This window comes from Clytia hemisphaerica, unplaced genomic scaffold (assembly GCF_902728285.1).
Source record: "Clytia hemisphaerica strain Z4C2 unplaced genomic scaffold, Clytia hemisphaerica genome assembly, whole genome shotgun sequence".
Taxonomy (NCBI): Eukaryota; Metazoa; Cnidaria; class Hydrozoa; order Leptothecata; family Clytiidae; genus Clytia; species Clytia hemisphaerica.
In genome coordinates, this window is record NW_027103760.1 from 27,573 (window position 1) to 54,816 (window position 27,244).

At 36.0% G+C, this 27,244-nt stretch overlaps 3 protein-coding genes across 3 annotated transcripts; all 3 read right to left on the bottom strand.

Moving 5' to 3' along the window:
- Positions 1-3,194: 3,194 nt before the first annotated feature.
- LOC136805576 (receptor-type tyrosine-protein phosphatase alpha-like) lies at positions 3,195-8,100 on the bottom strand. Its single transcript, XM_067062140.1, has 7 exons — positions 8,076-8,100; positions 7,416-7,536; positions 5,975-6,126; positions 5,404-5,519; positions 4,896-4,983; positions 4,248-4,324; positions 3,195-3,254 (listed from the first exon to the last, which is right to left on the bottom strand). The coding sequence occupies exons 1-7, from the start codon at positions 8,098-8,100 to the stop codon at positions 3,195-3,197; spliced, it is 639 nt and encodes a 212-aa protein (XP_066918241.1).
- Positions 8,101-11,325: 3,225 nt separating this feature from the next.
- LOC136805582 (phosphatidylinositol phosphatase PTPRQ-like) lies at positions 11,326-16,748 on the bottom strand. Its single transcript, XM_067062146.1, has 6 exons — positions 16,491-16,748; positions 15,725-16,018; positions 14,786-15,076; positions 13,757-14,080; positions 12,191-12,333; positions 11,326-11,530 (listed from the first exon to the last, which is right to left on the bottom strand). The coding sequence occupies exons 1-6, from the start codon at positions 16,702-16,704 to the stop codon at positions 11,339-11,341; spliced, it is 1,458 nt and encodes a 485-aa protein (XP_066918247.1). The 5' UTR covers positions 16,705-16,748; the 3' UTR covers positions 11,326-11,338.
- Positions 16,749-16,931: 183 nt separating this feature from the next.
- On the bottom strand, positions 16,932-25,498 carry LOC136805577 (titin-like). The gene is made up of 4 exons (XM_067062141.1): positions 25,319-25,498; positions 19,167-19,538; positions 17,324-17,584; positions 16,932-16,969 (listed from the first exon to the last, which is right to left on the bottom strand). The coding sequence occupies exons 1-4, from the start codon at positions 25,425-25,427 to the stop codon at positions 16,932-16,934; spliced, it is 780 nt and encodes a 259-aa protein (XP_066918242.1). The 5' UTR covers positions 25,428-25,498.
- Positions 25,499-27,244: the final 1,746 nt, after the last annotated feature.

The following is a 27,244-nucleotide window of genomic DNA, read 5'->3' on the forward strand; positions in this document are numbered from 1 at the left end:
TTTCTGACGTTAAGACATTATAGCCTCTTCTTTTTCGAACTCCAAACCAGAATTGACGTCACAAAAATCAACTAGTGTATATGTATAAGAATTGCGAAGCGATTCAGGCAAGTCACTCGATTCGCAAGTCGCAAGCAAAATATTTATAGGGTCACTAAAATCGTAAATACATCAAGAGTTATTACAAAAAACAATTTTATGACGTCATCAGTTGGCCTAAAATTGAAATTTCTTAATTTTTGGGCCAAAAATTTGAAAAATTGTAAATTTTTACATTCAGTATCACGAGACACCATTTTTAGCACCGAAATGAATCAAAATGGACATTCAATATCGAAATCCTGAATTTTAATTGCGATTTTAGTTACTTTTTACCCCCGGATTTTCTCGTTTTTACGTTACCTCCCTGTATAAAAGTGGGATTAATTCTGCGAAAAAGTAAAATTTCATCAAATTTTTTTTTCACCTGTATGTATGATGATCAAAGATAACCTGAAAGAAAAAAATCGAAAAAGTGTTTACCTAAACTTGGGTTAGAGCCAAAACTTGCTCAAACTTAAGTTTTTTTGACTAAAAAAATGCCTGCTTTTTGCCCACTTTTTGGAAGGCTCCTTGCTGTAAAAATCCGCTAATTTTTGCTCCAATTAGCTTCACAAAAAATCCAAATAACTTTTTTTCTATAAATGTTACAGAGGTCAGTGACCCCTCGTTGAAACGAGAAAAGATAGAGCTTTCCAATGAACCAAGTTTGACAGGGGTAGTTAAAAGTTCGAAAATCGGCCTAAAGTGCCTAATACAAACCCCAGATACAACTGTTCAGGTCCAGGAAGACTGTGCCCCTTTAGAAATTTACTCAAACACTTCAGGCGTACAAAAAACTTACAACGTTTACTTCTACGAATTTGAGGAAAATTATACAAATTGTTTCACAAATCGTTGGAAAATCAGCAATTTCAAATGAATGTGACTTATATACCCTAAAAATATTTCTTTAATCCATTATGCTCTTCTCTACTCTCTAAGAATATTCAATAAAAAGTTCAAAAATTGTTTTTGTTCGGGAAAGTTTGTCTGCCTTAAGCATTGAGTATTTTTAGTTATTAGTTTTTTTTTTTGAACTTGTTTTACTTCCGGTTTCGAATTCCTTGCGTTCGAAATCGAACTTTCGAGTTTCGAATCTTTATTTCGAACTTCGAATTATAAAAAGAACATTCGAAACTTTTTTTCCAAATGCAATTTTTTGATACACCCTTAACGAAAGAACTAACATAAACACCCGTGTGTCACATACCCGCTGGAAAACTTGGCAAAAATTTCGTCTCCGGTAGAAAATAACCCTTTAGCCTCTTTAAAAGTTTCCCTTGCAGAGAACCCAGAGGCAACAAAATTAAACAAACTTAAACATCACCCGGTTTATTGAGACAGGGATGTAAAAAGAGGAGGATTTCAAGACTAGAATTAATGGAAATAAGTCGACTTATACAATTTCAAAATTCAATAATCGTACGCAGTTAGGAATATCGTATAATTGCATCATAAATTCTGAAAAATTTAACAACGTTCTGAAATTATATTAAAACTTTAGCGCTGTAAAAATCCTGAGATGAAAAATAATGAAAAACCAGATAAAAAGTAAAGATCTGAGATTTTGAAAGAATTCTTCAACGATGCTACTAAGCAAAAGCTCTATATTTTTACTGGCTGTGTATTTTTTCAAAGTTGGGAAATCTAAAGGCTCTTAATCTTAAGTATGTTGGAGACAAGTATGACAAGTCTTTCACCCTTGAGTTGTTGACAAACAGGAGCAAACTCTTCACATAAAAAAAGTTTAAAAAAATCTGTGACTTTTTTCTCGGCTGTATTAATTGTAGCACAGAAATTAAAAACAGTTAAAGTGCATCATAAAAATAATGTCAAGTTTTGTCGATGTATTTTGACATTTTACAAGTCATTAACATTACCATTACTAACAATAAAATCCTTTAAAATACAATCCCATTTCAATGTTCTATTTCCCTGACCACCAATGCGTATTCATAAACAACAAACAACAACCACGGAGTCCATATCATCGAGGGTCGGCCAAGCCAAAATTTAAAAACAACAACAGAGAAACAGTTCTTCTTCCACTCAATAAGGGGAGGAATAAATTCTTCCAGGTTAGCCATATCCAAAATATTTTATCTTTCTCCCATTTCAAAACATATTAAAATTCCAAATTCATGTTGTGCTCTCTACCAAGATCCAATCATCTAAGGAATGGTTCTCCCACCATCATAATACAGTTTATTTTCCAGCTTTGAACCTCTTTTTGCAACGAAGCAACAACTCCGTTGAGGCTGCTGTCCTGTTGACAGACAATAAAAATTCCATCTTCTTTCTTTCTCCAGCTGCTTTCTTCGTTTCTTTTCATCAAGCACCGTTTTCTTTTCAAAGCACCACCGTCTCTTTTCAAAACAACAATGATTTTATTTTTCAAAGACAGAGTCAACATTCGAATTCAGAGTCAACATTCGAATTTGGAAAAGTTCGAAAATCTTTTCCCGAGTCAATGCAACGACTTCTTGAAAAACGAGCGTTTGAACGCTTCCAGCCCGCGCTGATTTTCCAATCTCTTTTTTAAATTTCCTAATTTAAACATTAGGGAGATAATCGAAACAGAAACTCAAGGCAAGATTATCTCCGCAACATTTTAGATCTGGTATACATCCTCTACACTAAAAACCAATTGTTCCAAATTTACGGAAGCGACGGATAGAAATGTATGAGAAAGTCCCGCCTGATGGATCAAAATGATGTTTTCAGTACCGTAGAAAACGCACATCAATTTTTCCTTGGCGCTCCCCTGGTATATAGAATTTAAAGGTACATGCACACGATAGCAAAACTGCTTCGCTCATGTATATTCGCTTCGCAAAAATGCTGTGTCAGCAAATGGTAGGGGTTGCGTTAAATGATGTCCTTCATTTAAAGGTTTTATTTTTGCATGAGTGTTCCCGTTTCATATCAGACACGTATTTCATACCAGGACAGTGTCTTCCTATTGTTCTATTATGCTTAAAGCAAAAAAATGTTTTTCTTTTCCTCTTTCTGACCAATCTTGCTCCACATCGTGTCAATTCAATTTGAAAGAGCTTGTAAATTAAAATTGATGAGTAAGCAATCGATGTCACTCTTATCTAAAAACAAAACCTTTAAATGAAAAAATTAGTTATACCTTGAGTTGCAATGAACTTAGAAGAACGGTCGAAACCCTGAAAAAAAAGTGAAAAAAATCGTATAAAACCAAAGGACATTCGAAGGTTTACTGAAATGATATGAATTATTTCTCAGTATGCTTAGGAAAAAATACGTTTTGAATAATTAGTCAAACAAAGATAGTACGCAGGCGCCCCTCTGAAGAGAGAAGTGAACCCTCCGAATCACCCGGAATGGACCCTATCCCTGGATACCTACCCTAGGATAGGGTAGTCTAGCAAGCTAGACGACTAATTCATACATAGTAGAAATAAAGCAAAAAGTAATAAAAAGAACAATTTTAGTCGTCTAGAAACCTTTGTGCACCAACTCCAAACAAAATTAAAGTGTCAATATTTGCAATTATAATTTTTTCCCGCTCAAAATAATTCTTGAGAAAAACATGTGTGTGGATTTGTGTATTGAAAGTTTTTCATTTGAGTTTATTTTGTTTTGAGAGTTTGTTATTGCTTGATAAATTGTTTTCTCGCTACGCAAGTTTCTGCGTAGCTAGCCGGGGTATATCTATAAGCTGGAACACCGGATTCTTCCAGTCGTTTATACAAACTAAATCCCGTATTATTATTATTAGTGTTGGTATTATTAGTATTACACGCATTATAAACGACTCCAGTCTAAGGATAGGGAAATTAGCACGCTTACCAGACACTGCTAACCCTGCGCTCGCGACACGTTATTGGTGTTATAGACGACGATACTTGAACTACACGGGAGGACATACACCTTCGCAGGTTTTGAACTTATGAGTATCGTCACCACACCACACCCAATACCTGACATTTTACCCCATACTCTTGTATCAGAGTGATGGTACCCTATTCCCCTCACATGGTATAGGTTGACCCAGGCCAAGGTACATTTACTTGCCAAGTGAATCGTAGCACCGAGTGGAAATCGAACTCTGACCTCCAGCACTGAAGTCAAGAACGATGACCACTACACTACTGCGCCTACTTAGGCGTCCCTCTATCGATACAAATAAAACTTACATCAATATAATTAGCATTTATGTAGTCCGAATCATCCAAATTTTCAACATTGTTCAACACGACGCGACTGTGATCGTCTGTAAAAGAGGAAAAGTGACGTTGAGAGTGTTTATTCATGATATGCACCCTTGCAAATACTTCACGCGTCACATTGCGTAACATTACGTAATGTGTCCTTGTCCCCATGTTGGGTTGAATAAAAAATCCGCGGGAAAATATTTTTTAAATCAAAACAAACTTGGACTGATTGTGCAGCGGGGTGCATATCATGAATTGAAGTGATTATGTTCAATATTGACCTTTTATATTCCAAGAATGAAATATCAAGCCCGAAATCTACCTCAAAACTGGTATTAGACGGGAAAAAGTCGCATGTTTAGGTGAATTCTTAATCAATAGCTGAAATTCCTTCAAATTATTATTTTTTTCGTGAATACTCCTAGAAATTCACGATGATATTTCAAAATTTCTTTCTGAAATTTAACAACGCGTGAGTTACCAAGACCTAGTTCTAATGTTTCATGTTTTTAAAGCCTTTTTTAATTTCGTTACTGGTATAGTTAAATTCTGCTAACATTAGGCCTTATTATAATGGTCTTGTAAATATAATTGCCCATATAAAAAACATCGGGTGAATTAGATACTTACAAGCTAGAATGTTAGCATAGCGATTCTTGACTTTATTTTCTGGCTTTGTGCTAACTTCGTAAGTTAAATCAGCTTCCACTTTTATACTCTGAAAACGGAAATAATTTGCTTGAAAAATTATGAGAACAAAATCATTATCTTATTGCTGTATGGTACATTTTTTTTTCGTTTATCAAAGGGTCGATTGGTAATACACTCGCCTCCTGACCGGTTGGCTGTAGTTTAGAGCCCCATGCAAATCGACCACGTAAAGAAGCCGCCTATTGTATTGCTAGTCGCTCCATGTGACGGTGTGGTGTTAAAGGAAAACTATATAAAATGGACGGATGTTATCTCTGACTCCGTAAAAAAATCAAAAAATCTCGTGGGGCTTCATATACCAAACAATATACATTGTCAGGCAATAAATTGAAAACAAATTACTAAGTTCCGGAAATATATTGAAGTGTGTCCGCGATATATTGCCAATTCAAGATATTGCCAAGTCAGAATGAGAAATAAGGTATACCCTAAACTCGTCGATAAAGCCTTTGTTATTGTTGGACGTTTGGAAAATGATGCGTTCTTTCAGGTCTGTCAATTGAATGGGTCTCAACAGTTTGAAGCAACGTTCACTGTCTTTGCCTGAAAACGAAAGTAAAATTTCAGCACTGGGTAAAATCTAAACATTTTTAACTGACAACTATATAGGTCCCGAGGTCAAACATTAGAGATGATTGAGCAGGGATTTTTCTGAGCACTTTTTTATGTCCGTATACCAGCCAAAATACTCAATCTAAGGTTGAGTTTTTGAAACTCAATCCAAAGTATTGACATTTTTTCTAGCGAAATTAACCTTTTTTTGTTGTTTACGAGCAAAAATAACTAATTATCCGTCACTTAATTATCAATCAATGTATTAATCAAGCGAAAAAGACAGGGAAAAAATCTTATTGAAGAATAAAATGGAAACAAAGTCTCAGCTAAAAAAATGGAAATTTGTACATTGTTTCTCCTTAAAAAGAATTCTTGTGTAAAGCTGTGTAAAGGGAATGCTAATTTTTAAAATTTTATTTATTTGAAGAACTGAAATCTCTTACCATATTCGTTGCCAAAATTACTGACAACTGATAAATTCATGGTGGAGCCGTCGGTTACATCGAGCGGCGGCGCTTTCGTTTCTCGATCATTCAATTTGAAAAACTGCGAATCAGAATTAGCAGATGACGCGGACTTCAATCGGCTCCGTCGTCTGTGATGATAAAAAGTAAGGTTAATGAAAATATGGTTCTTACAAAGAGGGGGTCATGCCATTGAGTTTAAAGATTTTCCCAGATAAGAAAAGTGAAGCCATTTATTTCCCATCCAGAACGCGCCTAGAACGCACCGCAATCATGACAACAGATTGTATCTAGCGGTTCCTTTGTTTTGAGGACTGCATTTTTTGGAATTTAGCGTTAGATTTTATTTTCAATCCGGCGTTTGTGTAAAAACCACGCGTGGGCGTTCTGGATGGGAGGTTTCATTTCCCATCAAGGAGTCTCGAGTCTAGCCCTTCGGGCTTAGAAGTCAATGGGTCATGTAGTTGCTCCATGACACTATGATGAGTATAACTGCCATTTTGTGAAAATCTTTGTCAGAGAAATTTTTCAAAAAAATGAAAAACTGTGCATTTACTCCACTTTTCATCGAATAAGGGAGTACATCGAATATAGTAAATTATTCCACATCAGTAAGATTCTAGCGATTTCATTGGTTAAAAGACATCACGTGGAAGTGGGATATTTATCCGGTCTTCCTCGCGTTCGATTGAGATAAAAAAGACATATTGACAAATGTGCTTTCGAATGTTTTACTCGGTAAGGCTCGCCACCAATACGTTTTTTCTGACCCTGTATATTCCATATCCCACCTTGATAATATTAGTTACACGGTCTTCTCGAGGTGGGATACGGGATATACAGGGTCAGTAAAAACCGTATTGGTGGCGAGGCTTGCCGAGTCCCAATACGGTTTTTACTGATCCCTGTATATCCCGTATCCCACGTCGAGACGACCGTGCAACGGATTTATCCCGTTGAAGTCCTTTTGCATGTGTTCCAAAAGCAAAAATTTTCAGAACTCTCCAAGCAGATACTTACATTAAAGAGCAAACTGTAAAAGCGGGATATGTGAAAGTGACATTTTATAGCATCGCAATTGAAAGTCTTGCTCGATCCATATCAACCAAATAAAGTAAAAATCAAAATAACTTAAAGATTTTCTGCATCCTATTGACACAAACATTCTCAATCACTGTTTTCCTCTTATTTTATTTTTTCTGTCTTTTCAAAACAAAACATTCGAATTTTGACCAAAACATTCGAAAGCGCATTCGTCAATATGCAATGTCTTCTTTTTTTTCTCAATCGAATGCGAGGAAGACAGATACGGTTTATATCCCACCTCCACGTGATGTCTTTCGACCAATGGAATCGCGAGAATCTTACTGATGCGGGATAAGACCGTGTATCAGTAGTTACGACAACTGTACATGCTTACTTTGACATATAGAGGAAAACAGCGATCGCAACGGCCAGTAAGAAAACGAAAGCCACAACACCTCCGATGATTGGTGTTAAATTGCTCTCTTCGTCCGCTGTCTGGCGTGGTGCTACTGGTGCTAAATGATTGATAAAATGAAAAACTATACTTCAGTTAATAATTCAAAATTTCGCTCTGAAACGAAATGAAGCCGTTCTATTGGTTACATTCAAATGTTACGTCACTTCTAACCAATAGAATTGCTTCATTCTGTTTCGGAGCGAAACGGAACCGTCACGTGCAAACATGGTCTTAGGGTTAATAATTCAAAATTTCGCTCAACGACTAAATGAAAGCATTTCCACGAAAAATGTCGAAAAATTCGAGAGACGAACCAAGCTGTCAGTCTAAAAGAGACTCTGCAAGAAGCTTTTCGTGGATAAAAAGCCAGCTTGGTTTTGCCTTCATTGAAAGTGGTTGTGCAACCTCGTTCCCTGGGTATTATCAGCTTTTTGATGCTTACTGATAGCGCTAGATAATACCCTGGCATTGGCTGGTTTTCGAAGGCGTAAGATTACGTAATTCGAAAACAAAACGTCAAGCTTTCATTTGTTCCTGGGTTTAAAACCATTGCATTGCAGTGCAACTTTGTAACGTCAGATTTTTTATGACGTATACGCCATTTCGGAGTTCGCGACGCCATTTTGCAGGCGGAGCAAAAAATGGCCGTGGAAGGGCAGAGACCAGCGGAGATTCCTTTGTAAACAAAACAGAATCCCCTTTCTAAAAACTATTCTGCAGTTTCTAATTTCTTGGTGGATGGAAAATGAAAAGAGAAGGCTGTCTTTTTGTATTTGCTCACTAAATTACCATAAAAGTGTTTGATTACTGCTTTATCATTGTCTTTTTACAGTATTATGTACTGTTATAGGCAGGTAATAACCTTCTTCTCTGTCTGTGTGTGTAACCTTTGCTTGCTCTGATTTTTAGAAGCTTCTTGTTGATGGTTTTGGTAGCAACCTTGCTAGCTAGGCTAGCTTTATGCTCCTCTCGGATACATTTTTTATACATTTTGCTCTATTGGGATATACACTAGTAGATATACACTAAGGCGCTGTGGGATAGTGGTCATTTTTCTTGGTTGCTGTACAGAGGCAACTGAGGTTCAATCACAAATTGCAGCGGTTCACTTGACAAGTAAATGAACTTTCGTCAACCCATTTCATATTGTCATATGTGTATGGACAGTATCAGGATGGTTTCACATTTTCCTATTATTTATTTTTTTTAGAGAAAAACAAATGACAAAATGAATGACGAATGAATTTAGCAGAATTAGCAAACATGGTAGAGAGAAAACTAGTTGTTATCTATTTGGCCTTGTTGATGGTTGATGTTATCTGGTTTGTATAGTAACAAAAGAGGAAGTGTTTTAATGGCAGACAAATTACTCTCAAAGGAAATTTGAATACTGTTGCAAGTTAAGTCCGTGTTGCAAGTTATGGCCGTTCACGGTACTATTCTTTTGATAGAATTATGCTACAAGTGGCAATACAGACAAATTTTGTAGGACACGTTTTTGTAGGAATACTCCTGATTTTGAACCTGTTCATCAAAGATCAACCGATGGGTTCATGACATGATACGATGCTGTTACAAAGGCAATTTTTGAATATAAACTAAATCTTAGACTGTGTTGTGTATAATCATCAAGACTTTGTGAATGGGCTATCCGTTGAAAAAAACATATTTTATAGTCAGTCAACGGTAAAAAATTATGGATTATGTACGGATAAATTTGCTCTCACCACAGCTGCTTTAAGACTTTATAAAACAAATGATCGTGGTTTTTTCTTACAAAAATTTACTTATGAATAGCATACTCAAACTTATTCTTGGGAGTTTCTAAACATCGACCAGAAATGGCGACCACGACCAGCGACCACGACCGGCGACCAGATAAATTTGGGTTATCGAGTTTACCTGCTCTCTCCACCGTAGAGAACATCCAAATCGAGTCCTGGTGTGGCTTTCAAATGAACCACTGAGCACGTGGCTGAGAATTACTCTAGCTAGAGAATACTAAAAGTGACTTTTGACGTTACCAGTCATTTTCTAGACAAAGTGACACTCTTTGACAAAAATATTGGCAGGGCAATTAAGTGTGATGCCTGCAAACTTTATTACACCAAATATTATAATTGTACCGAATGAGATGCCTTTAGTATGATAAGATAGAAATTGTCAGTAGGAAAAAGCTGGGAAGGCCAGTTTTAGAGATATCATCTCATCAATTATTCTATTCTCTTTACATTGTCAAAATGACTTATTTTGACAAAATAATGATCTGATGATCAAATACAAAGCTTTCTAAACAAATTCCAAATCTTGCCATTAATTAATTTGATGCCGAAAATACAAAAGGATAGAAATTGACACTCTATTCAAGCTCCAAGAGCGTTGAAATGGCTGCTCTACACGTTTTGCACGTGGCTTTATAATCACTGTAGGTGAGACAGGGGTGAGCATTACTTTTCAATTCGATAAATAAATTATCATAAGAGAAAGACTCTACGGTGGAGAAAGAGGAAAAACTCGATAACCCAAATTTATCTGGTCGCCGGTCGTGGTCGCTGGTCGTGGTCGCCATTTCTGGTCGATGTTTAGAAACTCCCCTTATTCTTCCTTTTAGTTGAATTTCTAATATATTATCAAATTTTTTACACCATTGTTCTCCTAAATAATAGATCTTATTTTTTATATTTTTTTATTGAGCTAAAAGCAGTTTTTAGCTGTATTTGTTTTGTTAATCACAAATTCATGTTGAATATATAAAACTCTGTACAAAACAATAACAAACTGATGTATAATTAGCAAAAATATGTTCTGATATTATTTATCATTGCTTTGAGGCATGGGAATTTCCAATGGAAAATACCTAGAAAAAGGGAATCGGAACAATTCTTTAGAGGAGACTCCTTTTGTTTGATTCCTGTTTTCTTTGATATGATTATATACATAGAAAGACCCCAGTCACAGCATTGTTTTTTTAGATGTGAACAATCAGATACGATGAAGAATGGAGGACTCTTGATAAGCTAAAAAAGAGAAATATTTAGGTTTTGTGTAGTGACATCCATGATAGATTTAGTTCTAAGTGGAAAATTATATTTTGACTATTTGAGGATAAGTTTCAATCGAATTTTTAAAGGTTTGTTTACTTTTTGTGTAGACACGACGAGGGAGTGCTGGAGGAATCACCCTAGGGGGCTTGTTTTGCTCCGTCTCAGTCGGGTACAACTCGATAATAGTCCGAGATCGTAGCTTACGGCTCTCTGAAATGACTCTCTAGTTGAGGCCGACTGCACCCCCACCATTAGATTTGCTCCGCTTACAAAATGGCGTCGTGAACTCCGAAATGGCGTATTGTTTTGAGAAGTTCCATTCTCTGGCGTCCATAAGTAACGTAAATAAAGCCTGGGATACACGGGGACGAGGTTGGTGGTTGTGCCGCAACACATTATGCAAATTTTTGTAAAGTTTTGGCACGTTTGATTGTTGCATTGGTTGAACTTTTGGATTGTCAACCTTGAGTATTTCCAGAATAGGAAATTTGTCAATGATTTTTACAAGTGTTTCTTGGCAACTTGACGTTTCGGCGAATCCAAATAATAACACATGGTGGTGGTGCTTTGTTGGGTAAACTTTTGGATTGTTAACCCAAAGTATTTTCAGAACAGGGACTTTCTCAAGAATCGATTTTTACAAATGGTCTTGGCAACTCGATACGGCGGTTACTCTTAGGTGCCAAATAAACGGGGGGGGGGGGGGTTCGAATAAATTTTTCATCTCTTTTCATTTTCATTTCTTAATTGCATAGAAAAAACGCAGGTCACGTTCTGCCCACTTTCGTCAAAAAAGAGGGAAGGCAAGGCAGAAAGTCAGCCGTCTAAACTAAATCTCATACCTAGGGCCACTTCAGTGAGGGCTGTGACGACATTACTGGAGTTTGAACGATCACCAGATCTAGAATGTGCGTACACGTTGACATAGTATGGTGACAGAGATTCCAAGCCATCCAATGTATGGAAAAAGGTTGTGTTTGTATCAAGTTGCCTTGCCAAGTATTGTTGCTAGAGGTGAGAGAAAAAACAAATGTTAGAGTGACCTATCGTGCTAGAAGTGATCGGGTTTTAAGAAGAACATCTTGGATATTCCAAACAAAATTTTGCAACCTGTTTGGTAAGGTGGAGAGCTTAAGAGGGTACAAAATCCCGGGATAATGGGAATAATTTCTCTAATAACGGTCAAAAATGTTCCGAGGAGTACAAAAATACTAGAAAATCGGCCTTTCGATACCAAAATATTCGTCATTTTCCCGTTAAATACTGGAATACAGGAAGGCCCTTCCATGTTGATGATAACATCATTTTCAAGCTTAAATGTTCTATAGCTGGGAAAACCCTTGTCTGTACACAAACCCAGTATCTACGGCTTATTTCAAAATTCATTGCCGTAGAGGGTCTGTTGTCATTGTCTTTTCCCATTTGAGATTTTTCAAACCGACTGCTGCGATAGAGTGTTGGTGAGAGAGGGGAGACGATGAGAGAAGTGTTGCTATTTATAAATCAAACTTCATCGCTGATTGTCTCCGTACGGGAATTTTTTCATCAAACAGAAAATGCGCACAGAGTGTACTACGAAGCGACAAACGTATGATAAACGTAAGATAAACGTAAGATAAACGCAAAACCAAGGTACGTCGTGAATATCACGAGTTGAAAAAAACTGACCTTTCTATCGTTCGTATTCTTTTTACGATATTCGATGGTGAATTTATGGAGAACACCATTGATCTTTTGTGGTTTATTCCATCGAAGGTGAACCTTGTCTGACGTAGTGCCCAGTACCACCAATTTCAATGGAGGTGTAGGTACTAAGAAAAATGTATTAGATTAATAATAGATATAATGTAAGAGTAAACTCTAGTTTAGACAGCCCACTTTTCGCCCTGTCATTCATGATATGCACCACTGCAATGACTTCACGAAACTATGCAACTATTCTGTTTTTGTTCCACCCCATACGTCACTTTTTTCTATTGTTTGAGTGACGTATTGGGTGGAAAATTTTAAAAGTTCTCAGAAGACTCTTCAGTGGTGCATATCATGAATTATAATATAATAGATAAAATGTGAGAGTAAGCTCTAGTTTAGACAGCCCACTTTTCCCCCTGCCTATTCTTATTTTGAATTGAAGTGGACAGAAAGTTGGCAGGCTAAAGTCGATGTATGGCCCTTTTTTGACGTCAATGCAATGACTGCTTTCAATCTTTTTCAAGCAAAGATTTTAACTGCCAACTTTGTGCTTACTTTTGGCCTACTCTAACAATTAGATTAGATCGGGCTGAAAATCAGCCGTCTAAACTGGCACTAACATCACAACAACAATGAGTCATTGCCCCATTTATATCAAATCACCGGTTCACTGTAGTGATCTGCATACTATATGACTTATCCAGATATAGTAAAAAATATGCAAAAGGTAATGTAGCAGAAAAATGTAGTTTAAAAAGGGCTCTTCCAGAAAATTTTTGTACATAGGGGTGGAGGATATATTGGATATTTTGTCCAGGGGGTAGTGAAAAATCTGCCTTATTTTAGGGGCAAAATTGCTCTGATTAGGGGTGATTTTGAATGTCCGGGGGGTCAACTGATGCTTGTCATGGGGGTGAGATCCGTTGTCCAGGGGTTAAAATTCACAATGTCCGGGGGTAAATTTCCAAAAAATGTTATAACCTCCACCCCCATATTCAATTTTTTTGGAAGAACCAAAACTGATGTTATTATCCCATAACAATGATCCTTTTATCATACAAAACCAATATTTTTGTTTTACATGAATTGTATGTGAGCGAATCCAGTCTAGTTCACTGAGAAAGAGGAGATTTTTCTAAGACCATTTCCAATGCCTTTTTACCGTCCGGTTATCGGACGCTTCCCTTCAGGAATTGTGAAAAATAATGGTGGAAAAAGCTATTTTTTATGAAAACATTGGAGAAAAAGTGCCCTTTTGACCCCTAGCGGACGCTGCTCTGTCTTTTTAAAATTTGGCCTGTTTGGCCTGAATCCTCTTTCGAAATATTGACTCAATCTAAATAAGTTTGTGTTTATCGACCCAGTGATATTCATATTTGAAGTTTATTGTGGCTTAGATCACGAGATTTACGTTTGGCTACGTTTAGAGAGATTTTTCCTGATCATCGGGCAATGTGGAGGATGTTTTCCCCACCACTATTTGTATCTTCTGATTACCCATAATTATCAAGTGTGATTTATTGACTCAATCTTGACAATTACCTCCTTGAGGCGTGGTCACTTCAAAAGGTCCTGCAAACGATCCCCAAACCGGTTTATCACCACCGCCTTCACGAACCCAAACAAAAGCTTTCGAATATGGCTTAGTGGCAATCTTATAGTTTCGTTGTGGTATTGACTTAGCGTTTGCCGTGTGAGTAAAAGGCTGAAGGTTTGAATTATCTTCTAAAGAGGTTGTATTGATTTTGATTTCGTATTTAGTGATAGTGTTGCTTCCCTTGATCGGTGGTTTCCAGTTAATATTGAGGTAGTGTTTTTGTAGTTGGATGGAGGTAGTTACAGTCAGGTTACGGGGTGACGATGGAGCTACAAAAGAAAGGTGCACAATTAAAAAAAACTCTCTATAGAGACTGTAAGTAGTAAGTCTGCGACCGCAGTCGGAGGCGACCCGAAGGCTCCTCTTTCGATAGCTGTCTACCCGAAGGTAGGAGAGGGCGCCACTCTTTCTCCCTGGATTGCTCCACTTACCCTTGATCCTTCTCTTAATTGTTGAGCATCAAGCAGAGAGGCATCAAGTACCATTTTGAGAATCTTTGGTATGACCCGGCTGGGGGTTGAACCCACAACCTTACGCACCGTATGCGGATGCTCTACCACTACACTACGGTCGCTCGAGACTGAAATGGTGGACTAGGGGTTCCTCCAAAAAGTAAGTAAGCACTAAAATGTCGAAAATCGAGTAACCCCTCCCCCCTGTACGCCAAGCGTACGCAAATGGCTATACCCCCTTGGTAAGTACGTACTTTTTCATTCCCCCTCGGTTGAAGAAAATTTCAAATTTTGGTTCGGACCTTTATTTCATACATGAAACTCAATGCGTACGTACATTTTTCCTTTTTTTCAATTTCTAAAAAGAAAATGGGCAAAAATGCTTTCAAAATGTTGAAAATAAGAACATGTTAAAGAACATTTTTAGGCTTAAAACTAAAAAAGTTAAGAACATCCAAAGGCTTCAAAAAATTTTGAATGTTCTTATAAAAAACGTGTATTCTACTGTAGTAAAATACTCACGTTCAGGGTCAGTGTAACGTGTCAAAACTGGTGTCCAATCCCCTTCTCCAGCTTTATTAACAGCTCTGATGCGAAAAGCATATTGTTGATAAGCTGTGCCGAGGTTATTGAATGTCTTATTGAGAACTGAAGAGGAGACTTCGATTTCTGTGTCATTGATAGGGTCAATGTTCTTGTAGAATTTATAAATGAATTTGGTGATAACTCCGTTAGGATTTGTTGGTGGTTGCCAGTTGATGGTGATTGAGGATACGGTGCTATCAATGGTGATGTTGGAAGGTATACCAGGCACTAGAGAAGATAATATTAGAGAGATTTAAATGAGGACAGTGAGAATGACATTATGAGGATTTACTGTATATGTCACATTTATCGTTTCGTAGTACACTCTGTGCGCATTGTCTGTTTGATAAAAAATCTCCCTACGGAAACCTCTGCGATGAAGTATGTTTTATAAATAGAAACACTTCTCTCTTACCCAAACTCCATCGCAGCGATCGTATTGAAAATCTCAGGTCAGTAAAGACAATAGCAACAGACTCTCTACTGCACTGAATTTTGAAATTACCTTATTACACGAAAATAAGTAGTCATGTAATCAACACGAACTAAAAAAATTCGTATTAATTCAAACCCCTTTAATTAAAACTTCAAGGCCGTTGAATACTTGCCTAGCAATATTTGTGTAATAAGATAGTCGTAGATATCGGGTCTGTGTACAGACTTTCTGATTGCGGAATGCTATTGCAAGATTTTCATCCGAGATGGAAAATAGATTTCACACACCATAAATTCTTGAAATTTTGATGAATCTTATGCAGAGTTTAGAAAGACGGAAAGACAACTGTGTTTTACTTCACTGAGATGAAGGAAATCCCTCTGAAAAGGATTAGAAGAAAGAACTTTCAACACAGAATTTAAACGCATATCAATGCTTACCAGCTTCAAGCGTCTTGAAAGCTAACTTCTGACCAGTGCTAGAGAAGTATTCATTTTCCACGGTTACATTCAAATCATAATCTGTATAAGGTGTCAACTTGTCCAATTGGATAGTGGATCTCCCTAAACCAATCAGAACCTTCTGTTGAATCAGACCTGTTTTGGTGTCTTGGTACACAATCTTAATTGTATCCTTTAGCTCACTTTTGCCAGTGTCTGTTGGAATTTTCATATCGAAGGTGGCTGTTCTTGCATTGACCGTTTTTGTTGTTAACGTCACTTGCTCAGGATTACCTTAGAAAAAATTGCGAAATTCTTAAATTCTTTTAATTCATTCATTAGAAGTTTGTACCTAGCTTAGAGCAACCATACTGCATTGGTAGAGGGCAGTGTCTGATAACCGTACGCTAAAAAAAGCGAACATTACCAAAGCCTGTCGAAGCATCAATACGGTTTGCTACATCGTATTGATGAAGATCCCGGGGGCTCCTTATTCATTAGCTGTCTACCCAGGTAGGGGAGGGCGCCACTCTTTCTCCCTGGATTGCTCTACTTACCCTTAATCCTTCTCTTAATTGCTGAGCATCAAGTAGAGAGGCATCAAGGACCATTTTGGGAATCTTTGATATGACCCGGCTGCGACTTGAACCCACAACCTTGCGCACCGTAGCCGGATACTCTACCAATGCAGTATGGTCGCAGGTCACAGATTTACAGTAAGATTAGGCAAGGGCGAAAAGTCTAAACTAGTTTTAATTTCACTTACCAATTTTTATAACCTCCACAGTGTGATCGCTAAAATGAACTATATTACTAGCTCTACATGTGTATGTACCAAAATATTTATCCTCGTCTGGGTCTTGTATAATATATGTAGGTTCTTCGCTGACTTGGTTGCCTTTAGGATCGCTCCACTTGAAGACAGCCGGCGGCACCGCATCCACAATACACCGCAAATAGATTGGATCAGGATTCTTCATGTAGGTCCCTATTCGTTTCGTTGAGATGGGCAAAATATCTGGTGCGTCCTACACGAGCAAAAGTAAAATACATTCAAAACAAATAGCTGTTGATTTTTTTTTCTGTGTACTGACATTATGGTGGCCAGCTCCAAACCTTTGGTATTTCACGGTCATAGCAAATAAAGTTATAAATTAGCCTGTATGGCTGTAAACTCTGTGTTTATATTTTCCAGTGATTACTATGTCTAACAAAACCTTTGCCTGGAAGAGGTTAATTCCGTGTCTAAAAATGGTAGAAAGAGCTGAAGAGATTGCTGGTTTAGGGAAAATAGTATGTGTATGTCCACATTCCAGTCCGAGTAGATCCTGGTTATTATGCAAGTCTTGTAAGAAGATCTGCCCTCATTGGAGGTCTGCTTTGAAGTTCTTCAATACAGATTCCGCATATAATGGATATAATAAAAAAATGGGTTTTTCATCTCATAAGCTCGCAGTTCACTGTTTTTTCATAGGCCTATTCCAATGAAAGTCTCTGAAATTAAAGACCAAAATACAAAGAGGTTTATAGAATTCAAAATTTTCTAGAAATCCAGCAGGGGTTTGAATAATAGAATTTGATTTTTGTTGTTCCACTTACACTGAACTTGGATTTGAATTGTGATTGTTGCATTTCCAGCGAGATTTGATGCAGTGCATGTATAATTTCCAGAATCATTCCGACTGACAGATAATATTTCCAGCTCTCCTGTTGCATTGTTATATGGCAAAACTTTGTTTGAAGTTGATCTCCACTGGATTAGTGCTTTGGGTTCAGCACTAGCTTTACATTCTAATATTAATGGTTCTCCTTCTTTCAATGATTTGAACGTTCCACTTTTATGAATAATGGTTGGAGGAACTGAAAGAAAAATATTGGTAGAAAATAGACTACTTTCTAATTGGGTTATTCCAGAAATAAATTGTACCCCCTATGTTGAGGAGATCTTTTTTTTAAAGGTGACACCCGGGTTGGTCTAAAAAGCAGGGTAGCCAATGGGGTAGCCAATTGGGCTAGGTTATGGGGTACTTCTTTTTGCCTAAACTTTTGAAATCTGAAACCTGTTTCCATGTGGAAATAACTATTACAACATCTTGTTAATGATTCCATGTAATAAAATTTAAGATTCCTTTCGAACTTCAACCACAATAGCCTTTTTTCCAAAGGTACTGAACTTTGTTACTTCTCAAGAGACCTGGCGCCATTTTGTCTTCCTTATTGGCTTTGTTTGAAAATTTACAGACTCGAATAAAAAATATATACAAAACAGTTTCTAATAATTTAGATTTAGATTTTATTTATGTTTTTAATTGTTATTTCTGTGAAGCTGTAATTCGATGATAATAGCTTTGGAATGGCCTTTGGGCCATATGATCTCTAATCTTGTCATATCTTAACAATCCTTTGTTATTGAATCTATTGTTTAATTTAAATCATGTTTAGATGTTTCAAACAATTAATTCCTTTCAAAATTTTTAAATATGGCAGCTTATAATAGGTACAAAAAGTCTTTTGAAATAGCTCTATTATAATGAAGCTCTATTTCTTACTCCTCGTGCATTAACACGTGGTAATTTATATCTTTGTTTATCTTTGGAATCATACATGATCAATCTAAGTATCAATCAGATTCATACTCCCTGGTCAGTAAAATTTGGTTCTATGTATTCATTTTCGGTATTTCTATTCTGGTCTGTAAAATATTTAGGTACCCCATAACCTAGCCCAATTGGCTACCCCAATTGGCTACCCTGCTTTTTAGACCAACCCGTGACACCCTGGATTTTGTGCAAATTTTTCAGGACCCCCTTGGGCCCCCACTTCTTTGACCACCCTGAATTTTCAACCTCTTTATACTGACCACCCTGGATTTTCAACCCGATTTTACTGACCACCCTGGATTTTATCATTCAAAAAACCAGACCACCCTGGAATTTTTATTTTCCAGACCACCCTGGACGTCACACCTCCTCAACATAGGGAGTACAAACTCTTTCTGGAATAGCCCAATTATTTTTTCAATTTTCAACCCAGAACATTCTTTTTGAAAGCTTTCTCTTTATACTTTATAGAGATTTGTCCAATTTTTTTTGGGACACACTGTACTACTTGTAAGGGTTAACCATGGTCGGTCCCAGACAGGGTATTTTTCAAGCACTTTTCTATCACTGTATATTTGTTGACAAAAACCCAATTTCAAATTGAGATTTCAAACTCAATTTTGTGAAAAAAAGAAATGTTAAATAATGCAAAGTAGAGAAATGAGAAAATTTTTGGGCTAAGATGCATGAAAACACCACCTATTTAGGACGTTTAGAGGGCAAAAAAATTCTTTGTCATCCAACCATGGTGGTCCACATTTAATATCACTGCTGCATTGAAACTCAATTTTTCAGACCAAAATGGTGGTAAGGAACTAATAAAGTAATCATTCAAATCTTACCGTAAACTTTTAAAACCACATTGGAAATGATACTATTTCCATTCAGGAGTTCTACCATACAAGAGAATTTTCTGTTATTCTGATTCAAGAAAATCTCTTTTAATGTCAGCCTTGCTGTTGAAGTATCATTGATGTCAACAATAAAATTATTCTTGTCACTAGCTGATAATTTATCTCGAATACTGTAATCTTTCCCTTTATCCTTGATAGCAAAAAAGAATTTAGTTCCATCAGACTTGTAGAAGCCAAAAGTGATTGTTTTGAGGGCATCTGGGTCATCGAGATTGAAGTCCCAATTAAATACAACATTTGTGTCTGATACACCAACTTCTTTGATATCATTTTTCCCAGCTTTTACAAATGTAACAGTGGCTATAAAGAAACAAAAAAAGAAAAATTATTTTAAAAATAGCAAAACTGAACGGCACTCTCTAAAATCTATCTCAATATAATCTGCAGCAGAAACAAAAAGACTATACTTTTGGTAAAACTCGGAAAAGTTGGATAGTGGTTTTGTGCTTGTTGAAAAGATAATCAGGAGTGAAAATTATCAATCTTTTTGATAAACGGACGTTTGTTGGCTTCTTGAGACCGAACAAACTCTTCAAAATACTTTTATTAGATAGATGATAGTCTAGCTTAGATTTTGAGGTTTAACTTTTATAATTTTGTTGAGAAGTTTTAGAATTGTAGCTTTTCAAAGTCAAAACTGGTCAAAATTCACTTTTAAAAATGTGCAAAAATACGTCAAAAAAGAGGGGATTAAATTTCATCAATTAACCAATAAAAGAGACAATTTAATGAGTTTTACAACCTAATTAATCATTTAAAGCTTTAAGTAATTATTTGCTCTAAACAGAATAGTTTCTTGACAAATTTGGCAGTACTTAAAGAATTCCCAAAAATTCCAAAAAATTTCAAGATAAAAACAAAGAAAAGAGCCTATTTTGATCCCCCTTTTTTGGTGTATTTTTCCACTTTTCGAAAAGTGAATTTTGACTTTGAAAAGCTATAACTGTAAAACTGTAAAAAGACTCGACCAAATTTAAAAAGTTATAACTCTAATAAAAGTATTTTCAGGGTTGTTGAAGAATTTTTTCGTCTCAAGAAGCCAACAAACGTCCAAAGTTTTTTCTGGACAACTCGGTATATTGAGAAAGACTTTGATCAGTTCATATCATATGTATTAAGGAAAACTAACATTTAATAAAATCGATAGTTATCTTTAAAATCAAAATAGGGAGCCGATGAGATATAGCCATAGAAATGGGTTTTGCTCAAATGCTGGATTGAAAGTAAGGGGTCTTCCTGGGTCTTCGACAAAAAACTTTCGAATTTTTTATCGGCATTGGGCTGATAAGCTTCAGACCCCCTCCCCCCCCTTGCTCTTATCGGCCAAATTTTTCAAATCCAACTTTTACATCTTCGAAAACACAATTTCCTCCAATCTTGTCCGCCATCGCCTTCCCAACCGTCATCGTTGAATTTTTGTCTATTTGTGCACCAACATGGAGTTTGTTCATACCCGCATTGATATTGTTAATCAAAACGAAAGTTAAAATGACGGGATGAAGTCGCAACATTTCGAAGGAAAAGGCAGCGCGCTGGCCAATGAAAAAAGAGTTTTTTATCAAAGCTATTTCAAAACTGTACTTTTAAAGTTGCGAATTTGCGCGCAAAGCTGAAAGCAAGTGAAATCATATGCTTTCAGTGGAGTTTGTGGACGAAATCAGAAAGAAATTGGCTGAAAGGATTTTTGTCTCAATACTTGTTTTTTTATCGGTATGTAGTTGGACCCCCCACCCCCTTATCGGCTCAATGCCGATAAAAAATTTGAAAGTTTTTTGTCGAAGATCCCTAACATTTGAAATGTGTTTGGAAACGTGAATAAGAAAACAAAAAAGGGTATTCTATTTTCATCAACTTCTCTTGGGAAGGTTAGAAAATGGCCTCTAAAAGAGCCTTTCAGTTATTTATCACACTGTGGGGAGCACTGCAGTATAGCTCCTAAATTGTTCATAATCTCCTCTGCTTGTGAGAGAACCTGAGATTTTTTTATTTACTTAGTCTCAGTTATTGGAGGCCAAAGATCTTGAAAGAAAGCTGTTAACTTTCATTTTAGAGCAATTTCAGTAATAAGGACACTTAAAAAATTGAGTTAAACATTTGGGAGGGACTCAAAAATTATGCAGTTCAGATGTTTGAATTTACTAACATGTCATTAAGTCATTAAGGAAAATGAGATTTATAAATAGATGAAATTGATGGTTTAGGACAGCCTTTAAGAAGAGGAAAGAAACTGATAGACTTTGTATATTTCATGAACCCAAATTGATTGCAAAATCATTCATAGCTCCATCTTCTAAAAATAGACCAAAAATACGTAAAAGAGAACACACTAAGAAAAAAATGTCTTAAATTTATTTTGTCAATGGTTTTTACTGAGTAATCCAAATTAGAAACATAACATTTAAATTGGATAAAAATGATGCTTTCGGCTTTTAAACAATGATGAGAAAACCTCAATACTTAAAATACCACAATCATGATAATAATAATGTGTATCATTCATTAGACCTGTGAGACATGTTCATAAGATAAGATATAAGAAATTTTAGAATAACTCTTTAATATCAAATTAGTTCCTGGCTGTTTTAAAAAGCCTTCTACTTAGATCAAAAACTTATTCATCTTAGAAAATTAGATTCTGAGACTTTGCATAGTATATTGTATTTAGAGAGGCCAGGCTATAAGATTCTTAAACTTTCTTATATATAGTAGAAACACACATTATATACTCCATTGATCACTACGTAGTACTGTGTATTAGAGAGATCAGGAAAATTAATACAATACAATACGTCATTCCAGTTGATGTAAAATACCTTTTCAATGGTACGATTAATAAAGCAAAAACTCAGGATAAATCAGAAACCATTATCACTGGGGAAGTGATTATAATTATATTTTATTTTAACTAAAAAAAACTTGTACTTCAGACCCTTTCTTTAAAATGGATCTAGGAATCTAGAAAAATGTCCTTTTCGAAACTATGATGGGATAATATTATTTGTAGGTAATGCAGAGAGGAAATTGGTTAAGATGTTATCTAATGTGCATCATTAGAGACATAAGAGCATAATATCATAACGTAATTAGAGAAAAATCTCTAGACTATAAGCAAGTCTTGTGTCTCTTTTACAACAATCTTAACAAAATTTAATTTAAAAACCAGGTATTGGTTTAAAGCCTTTGATTCTGATAAGGATTTGACCTTAAAAATGTTTTTCTTAGCGGTTCAGAGTATTGAAAAATATTTCTAAGTTACTTTTAAAATGGTTGCTGGGAAAGTAGGAATTGTCTTAGAAAATCTCAAAATATTGATTTGACAACTAAAACACTACAATTTCACAGAAAGGAAGAATATTAATTTCATTAAAGCTTATTGATCTTAATGCTCTTTTTCTTTTGAAAACTGTTTATAAACTTTTGAGAATTATTTTCCCCTTGTCTATTGGAATCACCTAGAGGAATTTTGGAAAAGGGAAGAGAAGGAATTTTCTTCAATTTTATTTTTGAAAAGGAATTACAAGGAAAAGCAACTTAACAGAGAAAGGGATAACCCTACCAAAAGAACAAAATATGTGTTTTAAAATCGGATTCATCAATTATTTAAAAAGTTTAAAAATAAAAGGAAATGAATATCTTCCTTAATAAAGTTGGAGATGAAGGAAGTCTTAGTAAAGTGCAAAATATTTTTCTCTAAAAGTTAAACTGGACTGGGACCTTTTCTCCGTGAACAACAAACAAGTTATTAGAAAAGAGATTTCCTTTCCTAATAAAATATTGTGTATTAATTTATGAAGACATCATCATAAAGCTTGATAAATCCAAAAACCTAATCATTAAAAATAAAACATTGCCAGGTTTTATGAGACTTAGGTTTAAAGAATTATCACCTACTAGAAATAAGAATCGAATGGTCATTAAAAAGATCAAAACAATCTTTTTATAAAATTTTTTTATAAGTTGTTGTGTATTGGAAGCGAAGAGAAAACCTATCTAATCATAAAATTGTACAAAATATGATCTCCCACTTACCAGACCCTTACCAGACGCGGTCTTGTATTTTTACTGTACGATATGAAATACAGCGTTTATGTACGCGTTTTAGCCAATCAGATTGTTCATATTTTTCATGTTGATGATATTATTCAATACCATCTTTATCATTTTGATTCTTACAAAATGAGATCCCTTATCATTTTTACACCCCCAAATTAAGATAATTCTATCATGGATACAAAAGAAGGTAGAAACTTAGCGCCCGCAAGATCGCTGCCTCATTTTTAATTGCCCATATATGACAGGAGTTTATCAGTTTTCTCTTGGGTGCACAAGGGGAAAACAAAAGTGATCACTCTTTGGAGGAAGAACGCCAAAAAAATCCATTGACAAAAAGCTGTGAAAAGATGTATTTTGAGATTGGGAATAGACCCATAAATATGAGAAAAAAAATTTATGAAATGTACTTTTTTCAGAAAGCCGCAAAACTCATTCTATCTTCCTTCAAAGTAAAAAGGTTAGTGAGGAAAAAATTGCTAAAAAGCTGATAAAATCGTATCAAGAATATCAAAGGCCTGCCTTCACTGATGTAAACCATAATGCAAGTTTACTTTTCCAGAGTGAAAATTTGACAATTTTGAACCACAAGAGCTACCGTCAACTGCTCTAACTTGGGACGAGTGTACGCAACATGGGACTTGTTGATATCTGGCCTGTATTTTCACTAACTGTTAAATCTCTTTGGACAACAAATTTGTTTTGATAACTCCACCAAGTTTATCAATGATACTTTCTGTCATAACATGTCACGATAACTTTCACTGATAGCTCGCCCTTTTTAACTTTTGTTTTCATTCAAAATAACCGGACGCCGAATGGAGAATTAGAGAGCGCCCGTCGCCAAACCGCCTACCGCCCAATGGGATTAACAAATAGCAAGTGTGTAACTTGCCACGCGATTGACGTCAAACGCTCCATTGTTTTGCCACTAATTTGGTCTTCTTCGTTCCGGACACTCGTGCGTGTTCCACTACGGATTTTTTTCATATTTCGATTTAAAAGCCTACTCGATGCGAAAGAGAAATTGTGTATTTTTTAATACGCGGTTCATTAAACTCAAATCAAATGACTTTGGAGGTTCAGTGAAATGGTAGTGGAATGGCCGTCCCATGTTGCGTAAGATAGTCCCAAGTTGGAGCAGTTGATGGTAGAAGTTAGAGCTATGAGCTTTTTTTTTTATTTTAAATTTTTAAACAAGCATTTGGAGTAATTTTTGCATGAAAAGTCAATTTTCTTTAAGAGAAAAATAGTCTAAAATCCTCTATATAATTTGCCTGATAAAAACCACCAACCATTTTCTTTCAAAAAAGAAGTAAGTTCATAATACCAATTTGCATGTTTAAACAAAAACATGGCTTGATAGTCGTTTTGGAAAACGCGACGGCTTATTGATATATCCGGGAAAATGTACATATCTACCCTTTGGATTAATTTATAGAAATAGAATTGAATAACGAATTCTCCACATACATTACGTATATATAACGTGATAAATTATCTTGTCTCTAGGTAACTGTTGTGGAGTAATTAGTTATTCAATAGGTTGTTGCGTTCTCTAAAACAACTTACCGTAATTTGGTCTAATTTCATTTCAATCAATATACCCAACAACTGTAATGTGTCACCCTTCTTTAGAAATAGGATATTAAGTGTACAAATTTTCTCAAACGGAAACTTTTGAGAGAGAAAGTTAAGTGACGTTTAATTTCATGAATTGGAAGAAAAAATTTATTCCCAAAAATAAACTTTTGCAAATCAAGACACGAAAAATGGCTTAAAAAGGGACAAAATACTTCTTGAATTGAATTGAAACTTTTGTCTGACTTATGTTTTTATGAGGCTTTAAACGAACAGGTTTTACAAGAAAAAGTGTATTCTGCCATTTCCAGACTAGTCTTCGTACAAACTTGATTCACTTGGCAAAAAAATTATTTTACATCAATGGCATGGCAATGTGTAGCCGCTATCTATCAAGACAGCTATCAAGACAGAGCTATCAAGGTATAATAAACAAAACAATACCTTACCTGTTTCACTCGAGGATGAAATGCAACATAAACAAACATAAGCTGTTAAGAAAATAAGATTCTTAATCCCTCTGCTGTTATCCAGTAGTCGATGACATGTATCAATCATTGTGGTTTAAACCCTTGTAAAAATAGAATGTTGTGAGAAATCAGAGAAACTCTGACAGACCAGACCGACCAGACAGAGATTTAACCAGTGCAATGTAAAAAAGTCTAAACCAGCTAAGTTGTAAAAGGCAAGGACTAACTTGAATTTTCAAAACTCACAAAAACATTACATTAAAATACCCATATATTTTTGCCACAAAAATATTTTAAAAATTGATTCATGCTCTCAAAAAAAATAATGCTAAAGACACTTTGATTTTTACAAGCTTTTGACCTCTTGCAGGGTAGGTAGAAAACCTGGCCCACCTCTCTGGCCCGGGCCATATGGCCTACCCTTGGCCCACCCTTTGGCCCACCTTCAAACATTTTTTTCCCCGATTTTATTCTCGGACAACCAGGTTATAATGATATGTGTGCGTCGGGATGCGCTATAATTTCATTATGATTTCATCATAAAGCGCGTTGGCGTTATTGCATCAGCCGTTTTACGACAAACAATTGGTCAAATCTTCTAAATGCTCTAAGAATTAAACGCTTTTTTTTATAAGAATAGTGTAACTTTGGATGAGAGCGTCAATTATTTTTAAGAAAGTGCCAAAATTGAGGGTGAAATATTCTTAACGTAGGTCTTGTCTATCTGACCAAGGAATAGGAATAAGACCCTTAAATTTTTTTATCTATTTCAACAGAAGTCAGCCTAATGGTAGCGCATTGTGCTCTTGCACCAGGGATCCCGAGTTCGAGTCGGGTCAACGTTAAAGTTTTTCGCCAGGTTTTGATACTTTATGTTTTTTTGAGTGAAGATTCCGAAAAAAAGGGGTCCGAAGTCCTGAAAAGTTGAAGAAACAGCGCTACGGGGGTTGTTGACACCCGTACAGGACTTAACCAGACCCTCTCCCGGGGGTCCCCTTAATAATCTATGTCAGGTGTATAAAATGCAGACTCAAAACTTTTTATTTTTTTTTGTTTATTTCAGTCTCGTTGTTTTTCTAAATGCCAGAAAAACCAAAGTCCAAACTCAGAATTGGTTTGCAGATTTTCAGAATGATAAGAATCAAATCTTTTTTAGAGTTGTAAGGTGGGCCAAAGGGTAGGCCAAGGGTAGGCCATATGGCCCGGGCCAGAGAGGTGGGCCAGGTTTTCTACCTACCCCCTCTTGCAGTGTTTTTGTGTTTTGAACTTTCTGTTTCATGTTGGCGATCAGCATAAAGGAAAAGCAATCTATGAATACTTTAATAATCGAATTTTGTTGTTCTGTGCCTACTTGGTAAGCAGTTGTTTTTAAATGAAAAGAAAAGCGGTGAAAAGGACAAGCGGTCCGCTTTTCCCGCGCGGGGAAGTTTTTCATTAATAATAAATGCCACCGCATACATATCGAGTTGCAATTATCATCTTCATTCTTTCGCCTTTTGTTTCTACTGCCATAGAAAAAGGGCAATTGTTTTGATTTAACCATGATTTATGCCAACACTCATTTAACCTTTAAGCAGTATGACTACTATTCTGGTACCAAATGTGAAAATATACTACGACACGCATGCTTTGCTCTAAAGCAGGTCGAGCATATTTTAACTTGATCATGGTAAATTGACTTGGTAAATTGGCCCGCTCTTTTAAAGCTTTAGCGCGAGCGGCCGTCAATACGCCACCAAATATCAGATAATGCCGAGTTTATGTATGTGTGTTTTTCAGTGACGAAGACGGTAAGGTTCTAATTTGGCTAGATCCTGACCAACTGAGGACGACGGTAAATCAGCACTTTTACCGTCCTCGATTTTGCGGGTTAGAACTGCGGGTTTTTCAAAATGACCACTTGGG